Raw genomic sequence first — 19402 nt, 5'->3', positions numbered from 1 at the left:
TCTGCTTGCTGCAGGTGTGGCCAAAAAAAAAGGCGGAAAAAGGTAAAGTAGGAAATAAGGTTGTGAAAGTTAATTCATACTTAACAGTAGGTCATGAATGTCGCTTTAGTTTGAATATTTTCTGTGGATGGTCAGTCAAGTTTTTAACTTGACAGGATAAGGGTATTTCAATACAAAAATCTAGTGGGCTTGTCCTAAAGAATGGATTAAACAGAGAGCAATATTGTAGCACTTGCAATATGCTGTGGATTGTAAAATATTGTTGCAAATATTTTCTGAAGATGGTATTCATGGGTAGCAAGAAACCTGTGTATTAAAATACAGACTGATGAGCACTTTTTGTTAAAAGCACTGCGAGAATAGTTCTCATGAATCATCTTACATGGAGAATGCAAAAATGCATCACCCTCATTTAGTGAAAGGCTCATAACCGCTGCACACAGGACCTTTAGCAAGCCACACAGAGAGAGTGGAGCCAAAGCTTTGTCACAGCTCTGCAATGCCAGCTGTCAAAAAGGCAGGAAGTTACAGTTATCACCATCACAGTGTTGCCTTCTAATATTGCAATGTCTCCTTTTATATCACTTTTTTCTTATTTCTTTGAAATAGGATTTTAAATAGGCTGTTAATAAAAGGCGTGTAAATTTAGTTCTTTTCTTGTTCAATTCTATCTGTGTCTGATCTTTGATCTCATCTCTGGTCCTATGGAGCTTTTATAAGAGACAGATAGGAGACTGGAGTCTTGAATTCTTTGTGTAATGTTTAATCTTCAGTGGAGTCCCAGTTATCCAAGAACCTTATCTCATGTTCTGTTTTAATGTTCTCAGTGCTAAGGGAGTGAGAAGCAGGAATGAGTCATGTTGAAGTCAAGCTTTATGCCACCTAAAACTCTGTGTTGTTCAGACTCATACATGACTGCTTGCGGAATTGCTCATTCTCTGCTGGCTAAGCATAAAGGTCAGCCCTATCTTCAGTAACATTTTCTTCAGATATGCTTCCCTTTGTCTTTTTTCAGAGCTCCAAGTTGGACTTTGCTGTCTCAGTAATTTTAGGGTGGAACTAAGATGTGCAAGTCCGAATGACCACACACACTTCCTTCTTCACATTAATATCTGAGACTAAAACTTTCTGTCAAATTACGTGGAATAAATCCTAGGGCCTTCCTTTAATGCAACTTTATTTGCTATGCATTAGGATAGGGTCAAAATAATTTTGTAAGGAGGATCTTAATCCTGCCTAAAAGGTTATCATTCAGCTTATCACAGAGTAGAGGAAGGATGAATTTCTGTTGTGAAGTGTCTCCATTAGGCTACCTCTAATAGTTGCTTGTTTTCACAAGCAAATGCCAATTCTAATTCCAGCTCACACACCTGCTAAGAATCTGATGAACTTTTAAGGGACTATTTCCAGAAGATTGTCACGGATTACAGCTCCAAATTCTGCTACTGAAACATGCAGAGATACATCTGCAGTCAACTAATACTACATATAATTTTTACTGTATTAATCTCATTATTGAGCATCTTGACCTTATTTTTCCTTCTTTTACACCTAACTCCATTTAAAATATTATATCAAGATATTTACTTCTTCATAAAAGTGAAATATAAGGGCTTATAATTAAAAGACCTTTTCTTACTATTTACTGCCAGTATTTTATAGTCTTCTTTTCATAATATTTACTAATGAAATTTTTATTTTTTAAAGAAAATCATTTTTTTTTACCCCAGTAATTTTCTCTTCTAAGTTGTCTAATTGCCTTCTCTTCTTGCTGCATGCTATCATCCTGGATTATTTTTCAGAAAATTCCTGGTTTAAAACTACTGTTTCTTATTTAAAATCTCTATTTCTTCTTATCTTCACATCAATATTGCCTCTGTTTTATTCATTAGATTCTTATATCTTTCTCCTATTCTAAAAATGCTTTGAAATAATTTATGTGATCATGTTTTTTTCTTCTCTCCTCTCACTATTTATGGTTTAATTTCCTTAACATTTTCTTTCCCATCATTTTAATGAAGTCTAAGGAGTAAAGGAGACAACTACTGTCATTTTAAATCAGAAAATACTCACCCACTTTTAACCAATTTTATGTATCATTGTAAGCTGCCAAAATGTTCTCTGGTAAAACATAGGGTATAAAATTTTTATTTCAATTAAATGGCAAAATCCATGGGTGGCAGGGAAGGTATCTTACTCATCATCACTAAGGGAAAGGCAAAAAATGAGGCTTTAACGAATGTTTCTTGAATTAATATATTATCAATAAAATGTGGTGTTCTTTTTGCCTAAACAAGAAAATGATAAAGGTGGCTGTTGGATGTAGAGTAACTGAGGCAGTGTTACTGCTACAGGAGTATGTGCAGTATTTTCTTAGTATGATAATCAACTCTAATATTCAAATTTTGACCTCTTTATCACTAATGAATAAAAAAATTATAGAAGAGTAGACAAGAAGTAGATTTGAAACTGTGGCAGAGTCCTTGACTAACAACAGCTTGGTTAGAACTTTAATCCTTTAAATCTGCCAATTTTCTGTGCCTCAGTTTTCTCAGTATGTAAAATTTAAGATCATGCAATGAGGGAGTTCCCGTCGTGGTGCAGTGGTTAACGAATCCGACTAGGAACCGTGAGGTTGTGGGTTCGGTCCCTGCCCTTGCTCAGTGGGTTAATGATCTGGCGTTGCCATGAGCTGTGGTGTAGGTTGCAGACATGGCTCAGATCCTGCGTTGCTGTGGCTCTGGCGTAGGCCTGTGGCTACAGCTCCGATTAGACCCCTAGCCTGGGAACCTCCATATGCCACAGGAGTGGCCCAAGAAATAGCAAAAAGACAAAAAACAAACAAACAGACAAAACAAAACAAAACAAAAAAAAGATCATGCAATGAGAGGTTTGTCCAAGACGCTATGGGCATTTCAGAAAATCCTAAACACCAAAGGGCTATTTGATATCTTTTGTTTCTTTATCTACATCAGAGATTTTTTTTTAAGTTAATTACTTCTTAGCTATATTTTTTTCCTAATAGTTTTTCTTAGTTTTCAGATACATATTTTTGACTCAGGTTTGTGGTTTGTCTTTCCCATGTTATAATATTAATCTTTTTTTAACACAAACATTTTGAACTAATATTATTTATTGATTGAAATTAATTTAAATTGAAAGATTTAAAATGGCAAGTTAATTTTCAGCTTTTTCTATGGAAGGAATAGTTTCCTTAAAAATCAACTTATATTTATCTTTCAGAGAACAACATAGGGTTATTTGTAAATTATTTTTAATTTATGTCTTTAAAAGAAGTAAATTTTTGTGTGTGTCAAATCTACATAGCCACAGTAATATTAGAAATACTAGAGTGCTGAACTGTTAGAGGGATAAAGACATAGAAAAAAAGAGTAGAATAGAGAACCTAGAAATAGACTTACACAAATATGCCCTGATTTTTTATGGAAATGCAAAAGCTATTCAGTGGAAGGAGTATAGCTTTTCAACAAATGATGCAAGAAGTAATTGGATATCCACAGGAAAAAAAAAATGAATTCTGACTTAAACCTCAAAGTTTATGCAAAAATTAGCTCAAAATGGACTATGGAATTAAATGTAAAACACAGAACTATAAAAATATGATGGATATCTTTAGGATCTAAGGCTAGGCAAAGGTTTCTTGGACTTGATGCTGAAAGCACAATCTATAAAAGAAAAAAATAACAAATTAAACTTCATCAAGACACTCTTATTGTCTCTTTTGAAGAACACCATAACATTCAGAAAGTGTTTTTATTTTGCATCTTTAAAAGAAGTAGAATTTTTTTTGCTGTTTTGTTTTATTTTTTTGATCAGATCTATATGACAGAGACTAGTAGAGAGACAAAAGCAAAATTCTTTAAAGTAAAATCCACCCCTTTGGTAATATTTACTCATAATGGATTTTTTTGATGGCTTTATCTAAATATGTGGATTATTTTTTTAGAATTAATACATAAAGCTTTACATGAAACTTTCCATCAAATACACACATATGTACATACATGAACACAGATAAGATCCATGTTGAAGGAATGGTAAATGGTTGGTAGGTAAAACGAATGTTGTTAAGACCTGATCCAGTGACAAACCACATGGATGGGATGGGGAGAATGTTGAAGTTGGAGAAAAGATAGAGTTGTCTGTGTTTGTCTCCAAAGTCTCTGGAATCCACGTAAATTATAACTCAGGACTGGGCCATGACTATTCTAAAGAGTAGAGAATGAATGTTTTAAAATTTCATAGATCAAAATATCAGCCTAAATATGTCACATGCTTCAGTTTTTAAAATGATATGCATTGCCCCAGTCAGATTTATATGCTATGTAAAAAGGAAATCTACCAGCTTTCTCACTAGTTCAGAATTGGTGTGTTCACTTAGGTTTCAAGGGCAGATGAAGGGCAAGGAATGTAATCTCATATCATACTCATGAATTATAAGGAAGAGGTTGTAGCTAGGGTGCTCTCTTAACCACATAAGCATATATCCATACATACAGCAATCACTGGGAATAACATTTCTTTATTCAGAAAATCTGTGCTTCCTTGAGGATTTTATGCAACGGTATGTGGCTGGGCTGGACATTTTTTAAATGTATATGCCGTGACTGAGGTTATAGAAAGACCGCAGGTGTCTGTGGTTGCCCTGATATGAATGCCTAGACAAATAGAGATGCTTGCATACCTTGTTCATGCAAATTGGCAGACTCAAGCCTAATGTGAACAGTTCAGTTTCATTGTAAGATTCAAGAACGAATGAAGGAGAGAAAAAAGAATGTATACATGTATGTGTAACTGGGTCACCATGATGTACAATATATATAAAAAAATTGTTTTGGGGAAATAACAATTAAAAAGAAAAAAGAACGAATGAAGACTTTGAGTCCTTAGGAATGCCATGGCGGGCGGGGGTGGGGGGTGGTGGGATAAGTGCTAATCATTGACCTCGCCACTCCAAACAAGTTCACCATGGTTCAACCACTTGCTGAGAATTACTCCTTATGGAGCTTTATTTGTAGGAGGACTCTGCCTCAGCACGAAGGCAAACTTCCAGGGAGTAGCTTTGGATGATTATGATTGCCAATAAAATCACGGAGGGTAGAGCAAAAGGAAGAAGAATCCTGCACAGGCCACATGATTTTCCTGTTGGTTTAATTAGAATCCTCTCAAATTAACCAAAATCGATAACTAGCTTTGATTTTGTGATAAACACAAGAAAAGCACAGTGCTGTCTTTGAAGCATTGAATTAGAAGTTCTTTTATTCAGAAGTACATTCATTAAGTGCAGATTTTTGGAAAGGGAATGACCATTTCAAACTAAACCCTTGCTTCCTTCCTGTTATAAGACTATCAGATAAGAGAAAGTATATATTCCCAGAGTAGCTAAACTGAGCCATCATTCTCTTTACGCCTGCCTGGTGTTGCTGAAGACATTCAGAGACTGAATGGGAGTTCCTCATTAGCAGTGTCAGGCGGAGGGGCTGCCTACACCCTAAGCCTCCGCCGTGCTATTGTTGTTCACGTGTGCTTCTTTGAAGGACACGTGCCTGAACATCTTTAGACCCTCTCAAGCTATCTTTATAATCCACTGCCTCACAATCCATATGGACATCACACAGTCTTGGAAGGAGCTGGTAGAGCTAAATGTGTTCTGGCACATGACTGGAAAACATCACTCTGGCTTCGGTGACCTCTTCGCTCCCAACTCTTTACTCAAGCCACCAACATGATACTGGTCAAAAACTTAAATTAAGGAGACAAATGTGTACTATTATTATTTTTAAATATACAGATGTCTGTAACGTTTTAAAATGTTTTTCAGCATATTCATGAATCTCAATTTTTTTTGCTCTGTTTCTGCTTTTCTCTGTCTCTACTCCAGTCTGAGCTATCCAAACTTGAGGACATCTATCTCCACATGGCCTACTGCCACTTGAAATTCGACATATCACATTTCTCTTCAAATAAAATCATTCCTTTTCCTACTTCAATTTCTAGTACAAGTAATGGTCTCTCAACTAACCAAGATTAAAATGTTTCAGCCTACTTTCAGCCATTCTTTCACATACTCCCTCTGTATCCCGTCATTTAAGTTATAACTTCCATCTTCCTTACATTTCTGACCAACGTACCTTGTTTTCCTTTTATAGTTAACACCTTACAATGACTCAGATTTACTCTAGTTACCCGCGTAGCGCTAATAGCCTTGACTTCATGTCTCCATCTTCCCCTTCTCCCTACTTGAAATCAAGTAAAGTAGGACATTTTCCAAGGTTTCATCGAATGAACTGGGCAGGTCAAAACACAAAATCACTGTTTGTATTCCAAGAAATGTGCACCAGAGACACCCAAGACCCTTCTTCTACCCTTATCTCCATTAGTTCCCCCCAGCCCCACCCCATTCTTACCCTCACTGCCTCATCTCTGTTGCCAAGTGGTGGGTGACCATGATAAGAGGACTTGGTGGATGGATATCAGTGTCACACATTACTTGGCCATTAAAAAACAAAACCAAACAAAACAAAAAACAACAAAAAACCCTAAACTCTAGTGTTTGTTTTTTTTTTATTTTTAACCTGAGACAGACTGGCTCCATATTAAAGTGGTTGTACTAAAACATAAATATTAAAATGTCAAATTTCCATAACAAACCACATGCCCCTGCTAGATGAATGTTCCCACAGCACAACTGCAATATGTTACTCTTCCCAAGAAGGCCCAGGGCTAAGATCCACACAAACTCTTCTGCAAGACAACTTGGACAGTTTAGGTAGACTTCAAAACCATCTTCTCAACCATGCTGCCGATGCTTCTTCATATGCACCTTCAACTCCAAACAGTCCTGGCAACCGTATCCAAAAGGGGACCCAGTCGTCCCATCTCCAGCCCTGCTGCTCCTTCTCTCTGAGATGCTTTCTTCTGCTCGCTTCATTGCTTCATCCACAACTACCAGATTCTCATTAAAACCCTCATTTTTTCCCCAAATACTACTTTAGGGAGTTCTTTCCTCAGCATCCCAACTTCTATTCAATCCATATTCTTTCACTTCTTCAAACTTTATAACACCCTGTGGACATGATATTTCCTTGTTTTACATTATTTATCTTTACCAGAATATGAATTCCTTTAACATAAGGACTCTGCTTCATTCATATTCCCCTTCTTAGGCTTGAATAGTTTTCAGTAAATATTTGCTAGAGTTAATCAATGCATAGAGTTGTATATTATTTCTTTATGTTGATTTTTTAAAAATAGATTTCTGTGTGTGTGTGTGTGGGGGGGTATATGGCCATTTCCAAGCATTTGAAAAATATAAACTACATAAATAAAACAAGCCACTTATTATTTTATTACACAGAATTAACCAGGCCAATATTTGATATATATTTCCAAGTCTTTTCTTTTATAGTCTTTGTTAAAATAAATGTAAATTTTTTCCTGATTTACTGCCTAATATTATGTTTTGATTATTTTCTATCATTAAGAATTCTCTGAAAGTGCCATTTCAGTGGCTCTTCAGTATTATATATTATAAATACCTTATTCACATATTCACTTTTTTGTTGAATACATTTAAATTGATTCCAGTGTTTTCCTCAGTACAAATATGTACAAAACATTCTTGTACATAAAATTTTGCCCCAATTAATTATAATTTCTTTATAATTTATTTCTAGAAGTAATATCAGGGGAAATAAAGTGTATACATTGAAGTTTCTTTCAGGGACATTTAAGCAATTTATATTCCCTCAACAGAATATGACAGGTCCTGTCTTGCCAAAACCTTGCAGTATTGAGTTTCACCATTACAAACAACCTTGGCTAGTTTCACGTGCCTGATGGAGGCAGGAGTGCCCTGAAATATTCACTTACAGATTCTGCCTAATTCTTTTTATAATTTGCTCTTCTCAGTTCCTCTAGCTGAAGTTCTCTGCTGCTTCATGCCCCTTTGGCAATTTTGAATATAAGAATGTCAGCACTTCTGAATGTGTATTACTAAAGTGGTTTAAAAGTCAAGTGAGAGATCTAATTCATTATTGATACACTGGCTGGGGGTAAAAGTAAGGCTGTCTTGCTAGAGCTAACAGATAAATTGAAGCCACATGACTCAAGATACAGGTCATAGAAACTTATTATATATTCTTTTTTAATTAGAAATGGCGCTGTTATTTGTTACTTTTGCTTTGCGTTCAGTTTTAATAAAAGAACCCAGCATTTTTATAAGGCAGTCAGTCATTTTTACTTTGGCTTCTCTCCTGCTGTTACATTTGATTGAAATTGGTACATCACGGGTTGCGACGAGGTATACGAATGGCTCTGTGTCCCACTCCCCAGGCTCTTTCACCCCCTGCATGTGCCAGGCACATATCAGCAGCAACTAACTTAAATAAGCCTTGTGTCTTCATGTTAGAGCTCTGTGGCTGTGATTTGTTTCAATCTGTTTTCAACCTTCTCTGACAGAAAGAAGTAGCAGGGAGACTACCAACTTATTTAGCTCATGAAAGAGAGATCTTGCTCATTCAGTTATGTGATGACTAAACATGTTGCAAATTAATTTTTGGTGTTGTTTTTATGTTATGAAATATTCTTAGCTAGGTAGAGCTCTTTCGAGGAGGAATATTTTATGTAATATCGCACTTTAAGTTGTCTGTATTGTACTGTACTCAAGACTCCGACATTCCCTTCTACATGCAAAGTTGATGTCAGTGTGTCACCAGTGTATTTTGAGAGTTTAGCCTAAATACAGGGATTTATCCATACTAATAGACCTAACTGATATTCTAGGGTTTCTCACAGGTTGGGAAGGGTTGTATTTCAAGCAAAGTTAACCAGCACCAAGTGATCTACTGGCATGGGAAAGTAATAATAAAATAATGATTTGCATGGAGTTAGAGAGATTTTGAGATCTCTATTCCTGAGATTTTGAGAAAGATTTGTTAGTTCAAGCCCACAAATTTCAGGGATCATGATCATATAGGCATAATGTACTCTTGTAGAATTTCTTTTGAAAATAATCTTCTGGTCTATTTAGCAATTCTGTTTATGTGGCTGGGAGGGCAGGACAAGGCTACTTTTGCTGATGGAGACACATTTATCTAATAGGGAAGTGGGTTTATCCCTGGAACCTAGAAGCCAAGCGTGTTGTGGATTACTGCAGTAGGTCTGTTCAGAACAAAGAAGGAATAGGAAAAAACTGGAATCAGTGTATATCCATTATTTACCAGTGATAATGTACTGGTGAGAGAGAAAATGAGGTTATTCTTTGTAAATTTAAACAAGCCAACTGTACTGTTATTTAAGTTTTTTAAAACAAAAATAAAAATTTGGACGTGTGGGTCTCCATTAAGATTACAACAGTGGCAAGAACATCACAAAAGTCATTTCATGTGAGCAAATGACAACGATGTGTTGTCTTGGATGAAGAAAGGGTCCCTCCTTCCCTTCCTCTAGGGCTGTAGCTCCATGAGCTGGAGCAGCCCTTGGCCACCATTGCGTCCTGAGTGGACAGGGAGGATTCTTCCTAGTCCTTCTGAGTGGACTTCAAAGACTATCTCAGTCCAAACAATCACCAAAGCAGTGCAGTCACATCCCTCTGCCTTCACAATGTTGATGTGAGACTGGCTCCTCCTACAGCACATGCTCACTCACAATTCACAGGACAGGATGATTTAACACCTTAGAATCTTATGGCAGTTTTCCTAGTTGTTTGCATTGAGAAGATAGAGCCCTCCAGTTAGTCCGTCTAAGCTTCCTTTTATGTTCACCAGAAAGGAGACTATCAGGTGACATAATTGCACTTGGACATCATTTCTAATTAACTTAAAAAAAAAACCAGTAGAGACCATGCTCAGTCAAAACTGAGAAAGAACAAAGCTAGCACATCTCTGTAATGAGAATTTTATAAAAGGAGAGTGACAAGGCAAAAGACAGTTTTATCAGGAGTCATAGTGTCATAAAGTATTTTTTAGCCAAATATTGATGCATATGGGATGAAGGAAAGTGGCTATTTTTTAAATAGAAATGTCAGAAATGATATACATTTGCATTTGGGTAGAGCACATTCTGTTGGTCACCCTTAAGGGTTGACATACTTGTATTCAAGAAAGACAGTTTAAATAATAGGTGACATTTTTGCCAGAGGTCTCCAGAGGTCTTAAGCAAACAGATATTCTAAAGTATGCAGATGCAAATCTAAGAACATCAATTTTTCAAACTTAAAAATGTAACACAAAAAGTTATCCATATTTTAGTGCATATTTGGATGTAAGATTTCAACCTTTAGAAGGGCAAAATTACTTCAAAATATATTCATATCTTGACAAATATTCATTCTAAAAAGAATTTTACCTACATTGCCACATATTAATGGGAAATTAATGTATCCTATTCATCATTCTTTTAAATGAGCCGTCATGGTTAATCCATGTTTCTTAAAACACTTATTAAAATTAAGACACTGTTTTCTGAGGAATCATAAAAATTTAAATCTGCAATTTACATGCATTTTGTTTCAGAGATTACTCATCAAATAAAAAGCTTTGCTAAGTGCCTATTTTGAAATACAGTGTGATATATTGTTGAAGGCTGACTTGTTTCCTCTAAAAGGAATTGACTATTCATTTTTTTTCAACTGTTCAATTATTTTTTTTCCTCTTTTCTCTGATGACAAATTTTGTGTTTAAATGAACTGATTGTAGAAAGTCTTAATCATTATTCTTTCCCTACATAACAGAGCAATTACTTTTTGGATGAGGTTTTGTTTCTACACACTTCTTTGCATCTAACCAAGTTCCTTTAGTGTATGCCTACCTGGATAGCATGAAGTTTTAATTGACAATTAGAAGTTAAGAGGATGGAGGTTAAGCATCCTTTGGCATGTGTAAAATTCCCGTATAAACTCATCTCCATAGCAGGGTCAAGATCCTTTATTTTCAATATATGTTTTATGTTTATTTACAGAGGGCTTATTACCAATTATGAGACAGGCACAGAAAAAGACATTCTGATTAGCTTGGTAGTTAATACTTTCCTATCTGTCTTCTCTCAGTTTGGCAGAAGTCACTAGTTAGAATATTTTGGCAAAGACCTTTTTCCCTTGTGAAAGCAATTGAATGACTTGCCTGGATCTGTCTGTCCACTATTGGTAACATTTGATATATGGAATCAAAACTGTAGTTCCATTCTTTTCTGTTCCAGAGACTGTATAGGAACTAGTGGTAGGGAATGGGGGCAAGACTTTGGAGCTTAAGAAACTAAACTTAACTCTTAACATGATTTTATTCAGGAATTTTAACCTTCTAGAAGATGGGTAGAACATCTAGACAAATAGCTAATTCAATATTCTAAAAGATGGATATGAGACATAAAAATACTATCTTAACATCTAGGAAGAATACCCTCAATATACATATTTAAGAGAACATGGTGTGGGTAGCACATCAAAGCAGACCAATATTAATAAGTTTGAATATATCTGAAGGAAACTAATATTGATCCTACCTAAGAAACCAGGAGTACCAACTACTACAATAAACATCTTCTACCTTCTTAACCTACTCATACTTATAGAGAGATATTATGTATATTGCATATCTATTAGCTATTATTAACAAAAACTATTATCATAATTCCAGATTGTTGAGTTTCATGTTATGAAACAAAACTTAGCTGAACAGAAATGAAAGCACACCTCAAGATGTTTAGAGAATTGCTTTTGTCTCTAATTGGTAAGGTTATGAGTGACTTTTAAAAAGTTATACCATATTTTGTGCTCAAAATTTCTACAACAAGCATGTTTGATATTTATACTAAAAGCATCATAAAAGAATAGTGCAATTATTTTTGATCCTAGTATAACTTTAGGGATAGAGTTGTGGAATTCAAGATGTAATTTCTAGACACTGGATGCTACGATTTACCACTACATGCATTTTGTCGCAGTGCATATAGTAGTTGAAACTAAGTGCTACAAAAAAGTGCAAGAAAGAAAAGAAAAGAAAACATTTAAAAAAGCCTAATAGGGAGTTCCCATTGTGGCTCAGTGGGTAGAAAACCTGGCTAGTATAGATGAGGATGTGGGTTCGATCCTTGGCCTCACTCACTGGGTTAAGGATCCGATATTGCTGTGAGCTGTGGTGTAGGTCCCACATATAGTTCGGTCTGGCATTGCTATGGCTGTGGCTTAGGCTGGCAGCTATAGCTCCAATTCGACCCCTAGCCTGGGAACTTCCATATACCATGGGTGCATAATATGGAAATTTATTAAAAAATAATAAAAACTAAAAAATTAAAAAGCATAATAGATTTAATTCTGAATGGCTGAGTTATAAGTACAATTTTTGCCTATATTCACACTGAGGATATTTCTTAACACAGTTGATAAGTTTGGGAACCCTAGACAGTCTAATTTAGGAATCCTAGATAGCCTTACTTGTGAAAAAAGACCAAAGTTGTAGATTTAATAAGGGAAAAGTTCATTTTGTTCACATTTATGACCTCAGACTTTAATTACAGCAGAACTTGTTTTGACTTATGTTCTCAATTTACTTGTGCTGATCTTAATATACAACTTTTCTATTTCTTCACGATCAGTTTAAAACTTTGAGTAATGTGTTAATAGTTCAGATTCTCCAATTTTTCCTTGAATAGCTAGATATTTGAGGCACATATATTTTTTGCCAGAAATATATGAATAATTCACTTATGTATATTTGATAGACATAGATATGTTTACCCCTCTATATAGTGCTCCATAGTGCCAGAGTCTATGACCAGTGTCTGTAGTGTTTACATGTCAGCGAGAAGAAGGTCAAGGCTCTGCTTCGACTGAGCTCATTTTGTAATTGTTTGCCCTAGCAATCAACACTTAATGAAACTCACTTATTACATGACAGAAGTACTTCCAAATCCATCTTCTCCCAAAGAAGCATATTTATTTGAGTTTATGATTAACAGAGGCTTTGAGAGGTGCTGAATTCCCCCAGAGCTTTGGTGGGCCAAGTTTCCATTAACTGACGAATTCAGGCAAGACAATCTGTGCATCAAGCACAAAATGTTCTGCTTAAGGAAAAATGAATGCAAGCAGGTGAATTGACAGAATCTTTTGGAAGGTATAAATTCTCTTAACTTTTCTTCAGCCCATTTTGGCAATATTCTAAAGCACTTCTTTTCACTGTCTCTGGTGAAAACCAGTATGGATAGCAGAGCCAATGGTCAGTATATTATATATTCTTGATATTTTGATTATTATTTTTTACCCTGTAGTGCTATTTAGGGCTGAACAACTGCCCAGTAAACCATATTATAAAATTATCTCTGTGGTCATTTCCACATGTGAAAATTGGGAGTTGACAGTTAATATGGTAACTCAGTACCAAGGAAATGTGCTCAATGAGTAACACCAATAGTTAGTCATTAGTAGTCCTAATAAATGTTACTATCAATTGTAGCTCAGATAATATAAATAGTTTACTTAAATAGTAAATATCAGAATCTATTTCATTTAATAAATATTCATCTAGCTTAGCTCTGAGGCATGTATACACAGACACATACACACACATTTTCAAAATGCTGGGAATATTAAAATGAATCAGGCATAGTCTGGATGAGCATTTAGTGCACAAAACAGAAATTTCTCTGGATAGTTCAAGGAAGAAAATTGATTTAAATGCAAGGAACAAGTGCTTAAAACCTTGTTAGAAGAGAAGGAGAATGAAAGTTAGGGGAGGACTGTGACTTCTCTCTTGGTTTTGAGATCACAACCCTGAAAATATGATCCAGAGGTCAAAAAACTGGTGTCTTCACTATCTTACTGCTGATATCCCAGCAGCCTTTTACCTTTCAAAATGATAACTAGAAAGTGGAAGGTGGTATCCAGACACTGCTGTAAACAATTGCCCCTCTAGAATTTGCTTAGCAGCTCATTGCAGTGGAAAAGTGATGGACACCTTCCTTTAGTCCTTTAAATTTACTCAAGTGCATCTCATTGACAGAACTCTCCTATTCGGAACCCTAGCTGTAAGATTTCTGTGTTTTAGCCTTCTATCCCCTACTCTATTATGTGTGGTATGAAGGTGGAAATGGATGCCAGGCCTAGCATCAACAGGACATACAGAACACAAAACCTCTGAGTCTGAACTCAAAGAGCTCACACTTTAGTCCTGTTGACAGACAAAAAGATAATTTCAATGCCTCATGGCAAGATGTGTTCAAGAAATCCCACAGCATTGTGTGTAAGTTATGTGTGTACATGTGCATAATCTTTTCTTCAGGGCGAAAAAAGCATACCCTTCAAATGATTTTCAAAGTTAAAAAAATCACTGAGCTAAGAGTTTTGGCTTAATAACCCAAAAGATGCTGTTCATTCACTTTTGCTCTAGAGATCAGATGCTCACTCAGGAGTATATTTTAAAAGCATACTAAGTAGTTCTGCTGTAGGTAGTGCTATAACTTAAAAATTCTTAAATATCTCCCTGCCATGAAACACCGAGGTGTTGGATAAATCATAATGAAAATACTTCTAAATGCTTAATCAAACTCTGGGGAACATAAAACAAGTACCCCTACCCTTACCCCAAAGCCAAGCACACAGAGTCTATTGAAAAAATAAATAAATAAAACAGGAGCTTGGATGGTTCTAGAAGCAAATGTTGACTTCATAAACTTAAGAGTTCTAGAGACTAATGATAGCCTCAGCTGTGGGATGGGCAGGAGTGAAGATAAGGCTTGCACACACTGAGGGCAAGTTGGGGACTGTATGTGGGAACCTGCAATCCTCCAGGTGCTATACCCTTAGGGAAAGCTTGTGCTAGGAAAATCTTTGCTGGCCAGAGCATAGTGGGTATTGAGGGAACATGTCTCAACACAATAAAAGCTATTAATGACAAATCCACAGCCAACATAATAATAGCAAAAAGCTGAAAGCCTTCCCACTAAAACCTGGAACAAGACAAAGATGCCCACTCTCATCACTTCTATTCAACCTAGTATTGGCAACCATAGCCATTGCAATCAGACAAGAAAAAGAAATAAAAGGTATCTGAAGTGGAAGGGAAGAGATAAAATTGTCATTATATGCAGATGACATGATACTATATAAAGAAAACCCTAAAGACTCCACACGAAAACTACCAGAACTGATAAATGAATTCAGCAAGGTAATGGGATACAAGATTAACATACAGAAATCAGTTGCATTTCTTTACACTAACAATGAAATATCAAAAAGGGAAAGTAAAAAAAAAATCCCTTTTAAAATCACATCAAAACCAGCTATAATGGAAAAAAATAAAAATCATTATAAAAAAATAAGAACTATTGCCTTTGGAATGGATAAGCAATGGGATCCTGCTGTGTAGCACTGGTAACTATGTCTGGTCACTTGTGATGGAGCATGATAATGTGAGAAAAAAGAATGTATTCACATATGTGTGACTGGTTCACCTTGCCGTGCAGCAGAAAATTGACAGAATACTGTAAGCCAGCTATAATGGAAAAAAATAAAAATCATCATAGAAAATAAAATCACATCAAAAAAGATCAAATAAATAAATTAATTAAATAGTTAGAAATAAACCTGACCAAAGAAGTAGAAGACGTTTGATAGCTAAAAAACATTAACAAAGGAAACTGAAGATGATTCAAAGAAATGGAAAAATATCCTATGCTCTTAGGTTGGAAGAATTAATTTTTTTGTTTGTTTTTTTTCTTTTGCTTTTTAGGGCTGCACCCACAGCACATGGTGGTTCCCAGGCTAGGGACTGAATTGGAGCCACAGCCACCAGCCTATGCCAGAGTCACAGCAATGCGGGATCAGAGCTGCATGTGTGAACTACACCACGGCTCACAGCAATGCTGGATCCTTAACCCACTGAACGAGGCCAGGAATTGATCCTGCAACCTTATGGTTACTAGTCAGATTCATATCTAATGTGCCACAATGGGAACTCCCAAATTAATATTTTTTTAAATGACCGTACTACCCAAAGCAATCTACAGCTTTAATGCAGTCCCTTTCAAATTACCAATGACATTTTCCACAGACCTAGAACAAATAACCCTAAAATTTATATGGAACCATTAAAGACCCAGAATTGCCAGAAGAACCCGAGGAAAAGAACAAAACAGAAGGCATAATGCTCCCAAACTTCAGACAATACCACAAAGCTACAGTAATCAAAACTGTGTGCTATTGACACAAAAACAGACATCTGCGTGAATGGAACAGAATAAAGAGCTCAGAAATAAACCCACATGCCTAGAGTCAATTAATCTTCCACACAAAAAGGTAATAATATACAATGGAGAAAAGACAGTCTCTTCAGTGAGCAGTGTTGGGAAAGCTGGACTGCTGCTTGTAAATCAATAAAGTTAGAACATTCTTTTCACCATACACAAAAATAAACTCAAAATGACTTAAAGACTTAAATATAAGACATGACTCCTAGAACTCAAAATGACTTAGAAGAAAACATAGGCAAAACATTCTCTGACATGAATCATACCAATGATCTCTTAGGTCAGTCTCCCAAGGCAATAAAATAAAAGCAAAAATAAAACTATTGGGGCCTACTCAAACCTGTAAGCTTTTGCACAGCAAAGGAAACTATAAACAAAATGAAAAGAAAACCTGCAGACTGAGAGAAAATATTTGTAAATGATGCAACTAGCAAGGCTTTAATTTCCACAATAAACAAAAAGCTAATAAAACTCAGTAACAACAAAAACAACCCAATTAAAAAATGGGCAGAAGACCTAAATAGACATTTATCTGAAAAAGGCATCATATGGCCAATAGGCATATGAAAAGATGCTCAACATTGCTAATTATTAGAGAAATCCAAATTAAAACACAATGAGGTACCGTCTCACACTTGTCAGAATAACCGACATTAAAATGTCCACCAACAATGAATGCTGGAGAGGATGTGCAGAAAAGGGGGAAATGCAAATTGGTGCAACCACTATGGAAAACATTATGGAGATTCTTCAAAAAGCTAAAAGTAGAGTTGCCATATGATCCAGCAGCTTCACTCCTGGACATATATCTGAACGAACTAAAGAACCTGCACCCCTATGTTCATAGTGGCACTATTTACAAAGCCAAGACATGGAAATAATCTCAATGTCCATCAAGAGGTGAATGTAAAGAAGATATGGCACACATGCACACACACACACTTGAATAGTATTCAGGTATAAAAAGAATGAAATAATGCCATTTGCAGCAACATGGATGGACCTAGAGATTATCATACTATGTGAAGTCAAGTCAGAAGGGGAAAAACAAATATCATATGATATCACTTATATGTGGAATCTAAAATATGATACAAATGAACTTATCTATGAAACAGAAACAGACTCACAGAGGTAGAGAACAGGCTTGTGGTTGCCAAGAAGAAGGATGCATTGGGAGTTTGGGATTAGCAGATGGAAGCTCTTATATATAGAATGGATAAACAACAGGATAAACATGTTCCTATTGTATAGCACAGAGAACTATATTCAACATCCTGTAACAAAAATGTAATGGAAAAGAATATGAAAAAGAATATGTGTGTGTATATATGTATATCTTAATCACTCTGCTGTATACAAGAAACTAACATAATATTGTAAATCAACTATACTTCAATAAAACAAAATTTAAAAATAAGATTATAAAATATGAGTGAAAGTGAAAGAATATTTAAATACAGTGAACTTCATAAATATATATTATTTATCTTCTTTTTTGTATAAGAATGTCATTATATTAAAACATTCTATGTCTGCATTTCTATCTGAATCATTTCTGTTTTGTAATAATCTCATGAATGAAAGCTAAAAATTTATAAAAGAAGGCACAAAATAAGACACATTTTACCAATTTATTATTTGAAGTACTGTTTTTTTATAGTGTGTTATTCTCAGAGATAAAAATTAATTTTCAAAAAATGTTTGTTGACTCTAAAACTCAATACACAAAATCACTTATTAATTTCTAGTGCTCATAAGTGTCCCCTAAAAACAAAAAAGTTTAATGAGTGTGATAGCACCATTTTCTTCCTGTGGGGGGAGCTCAGAGTGTGACCTTCATTTAACCTGGAGAATGCATCTGCAACTTTCTCACACTACAGTTCCAGGTTTTTATTTTGCTTACACACATTTTCATTTTTTAATAGTTGGGATAAGGAAAGGAGAGTGTTTATAGTAAAGTTGATAATAAGAGAGTAAAGTGAGGTTTCATATGTGTCAGTGCTCATATCATAGATGACTCCAATGAAATTTAATAAAACATTTCAACTTAAATATACTTTAATGTGAACTTATCTAACATAGATTCTTTTTTTTTTTTTTCTGGCCATACCTCCAGCATGTGGAAGTTCCAGGGCCAGGGATCAAACTCAGGCCACAGTTGCGACCTGAGCCACAGCTGTAGCAACACAAGCTCCTTAACCCACTGCACCTCAAGGGAACTTCCTAGATTCATTATTTAACAAATTTCTAATGTCTCTGCAGGCTTAAAATGTGACCCTCCTAAAAATGCTGAAATTCTTATCAACAACATATTCTTGAGAAAGATGTGCTTTATTACATCTTGCTTCAGTTTGTGTAAGAAAGTTACAATTTTTAATTGCATTAAGGTTCATCCTTCTTTCTTCTTCTTAACTATAGGGATAATCTCATTTGTGTGCCATGTGGCCTTCCCTAAACCTTCTCAGTGTTTAAACCATGTTTTGACTTTTTTTTCCCCTCCATGTTACTTTAGGATAGTTTCCCAGCACGATTTGGAGGAATTCACTTTGTCAACCAACCCTGGTATATCCACGCCTTGTATACTGTGATCCGGCCTTTCCTAAAGGAGAAGACTCGGAAAAGGGTATTTGTTTATTTCTTTTTTTAAATCTCTTTTCTCCTCCCCATGCAATAAATTCTGATGCTTACTTTATGTATGATATTGGCTATGGTAAAATGTATTATATAGAATGTAACTATTCAGCATAAAAGATATTTTGCAAAATTTAAAGATCTTGTGATTAATTCTGAACAGTGTATCTGTGGAATAAAAATTTAAAAGCTAGCTCTCTTGCTTTCCTACAAATGAGAAGAATATTTTAGCACATTCATTATATATTAAAGCATCAGTTTAAAGGTAAAAACAAATTATGCCATGTTACTATGTTGTTAGTGGTACACTTCTTTCTAGAAACGTTTAGACAAAAGTTATAATTTTATATGTTGATAAATGGGTGTTGGCTATTTCACAATATGTATTATGTTGAACAGAGTGAATTTTGTGCTAATATAATTTTGTAGTGATTATCATGATTAATCACCCATTTCAGAAAGAATGCTAATGTGTAGAAATTTTAATATTTCTCTAAACTACAAGTTA

The 19402-nt window shown here is 35.2% G+C and overlaps 1 protein-coding gene across 1 annotated transcript in view; it reads left to right on the top strand.

The window, feature by feature from the left end:
* The window catches only part of CLVS2 (clavesin 2), a 64698-nt gene that overhangs the window by 33160 nt on the left and 12136 nt on the right, over positions 1-19402 (top strand). Inside the window, exon 4 of the mRNA XM_047759409.1 lies at positions 18776-18886. Within this exon, the coding sequence (XP_047615365.1) occupies positions 18776-18886 (111 nt within the window). The remainder of the gene's footprint in view (positions 1-18775; positions 18887-19402) is intronic.

The sequence above is a fragment of the Phacochoerus africanus genome, chromosome 2 (assembly GCF_016906955.1).
Source record: "Phacochoerus africanus isolate WHEZ1 chromosome 2, ROS_Pafr_v1, whole genome shotgun sequence".
NCBI lineage: Eukaryota > Metazoa > Chordata > Mammalia > Artiodactyla > Suidae > Phacochoerus > Phacochoerus africanus.
Note: the sequence above shows the minus strand (reverse complement) of the source record. Positions and strands in the feature narration are given on the sequence as shown.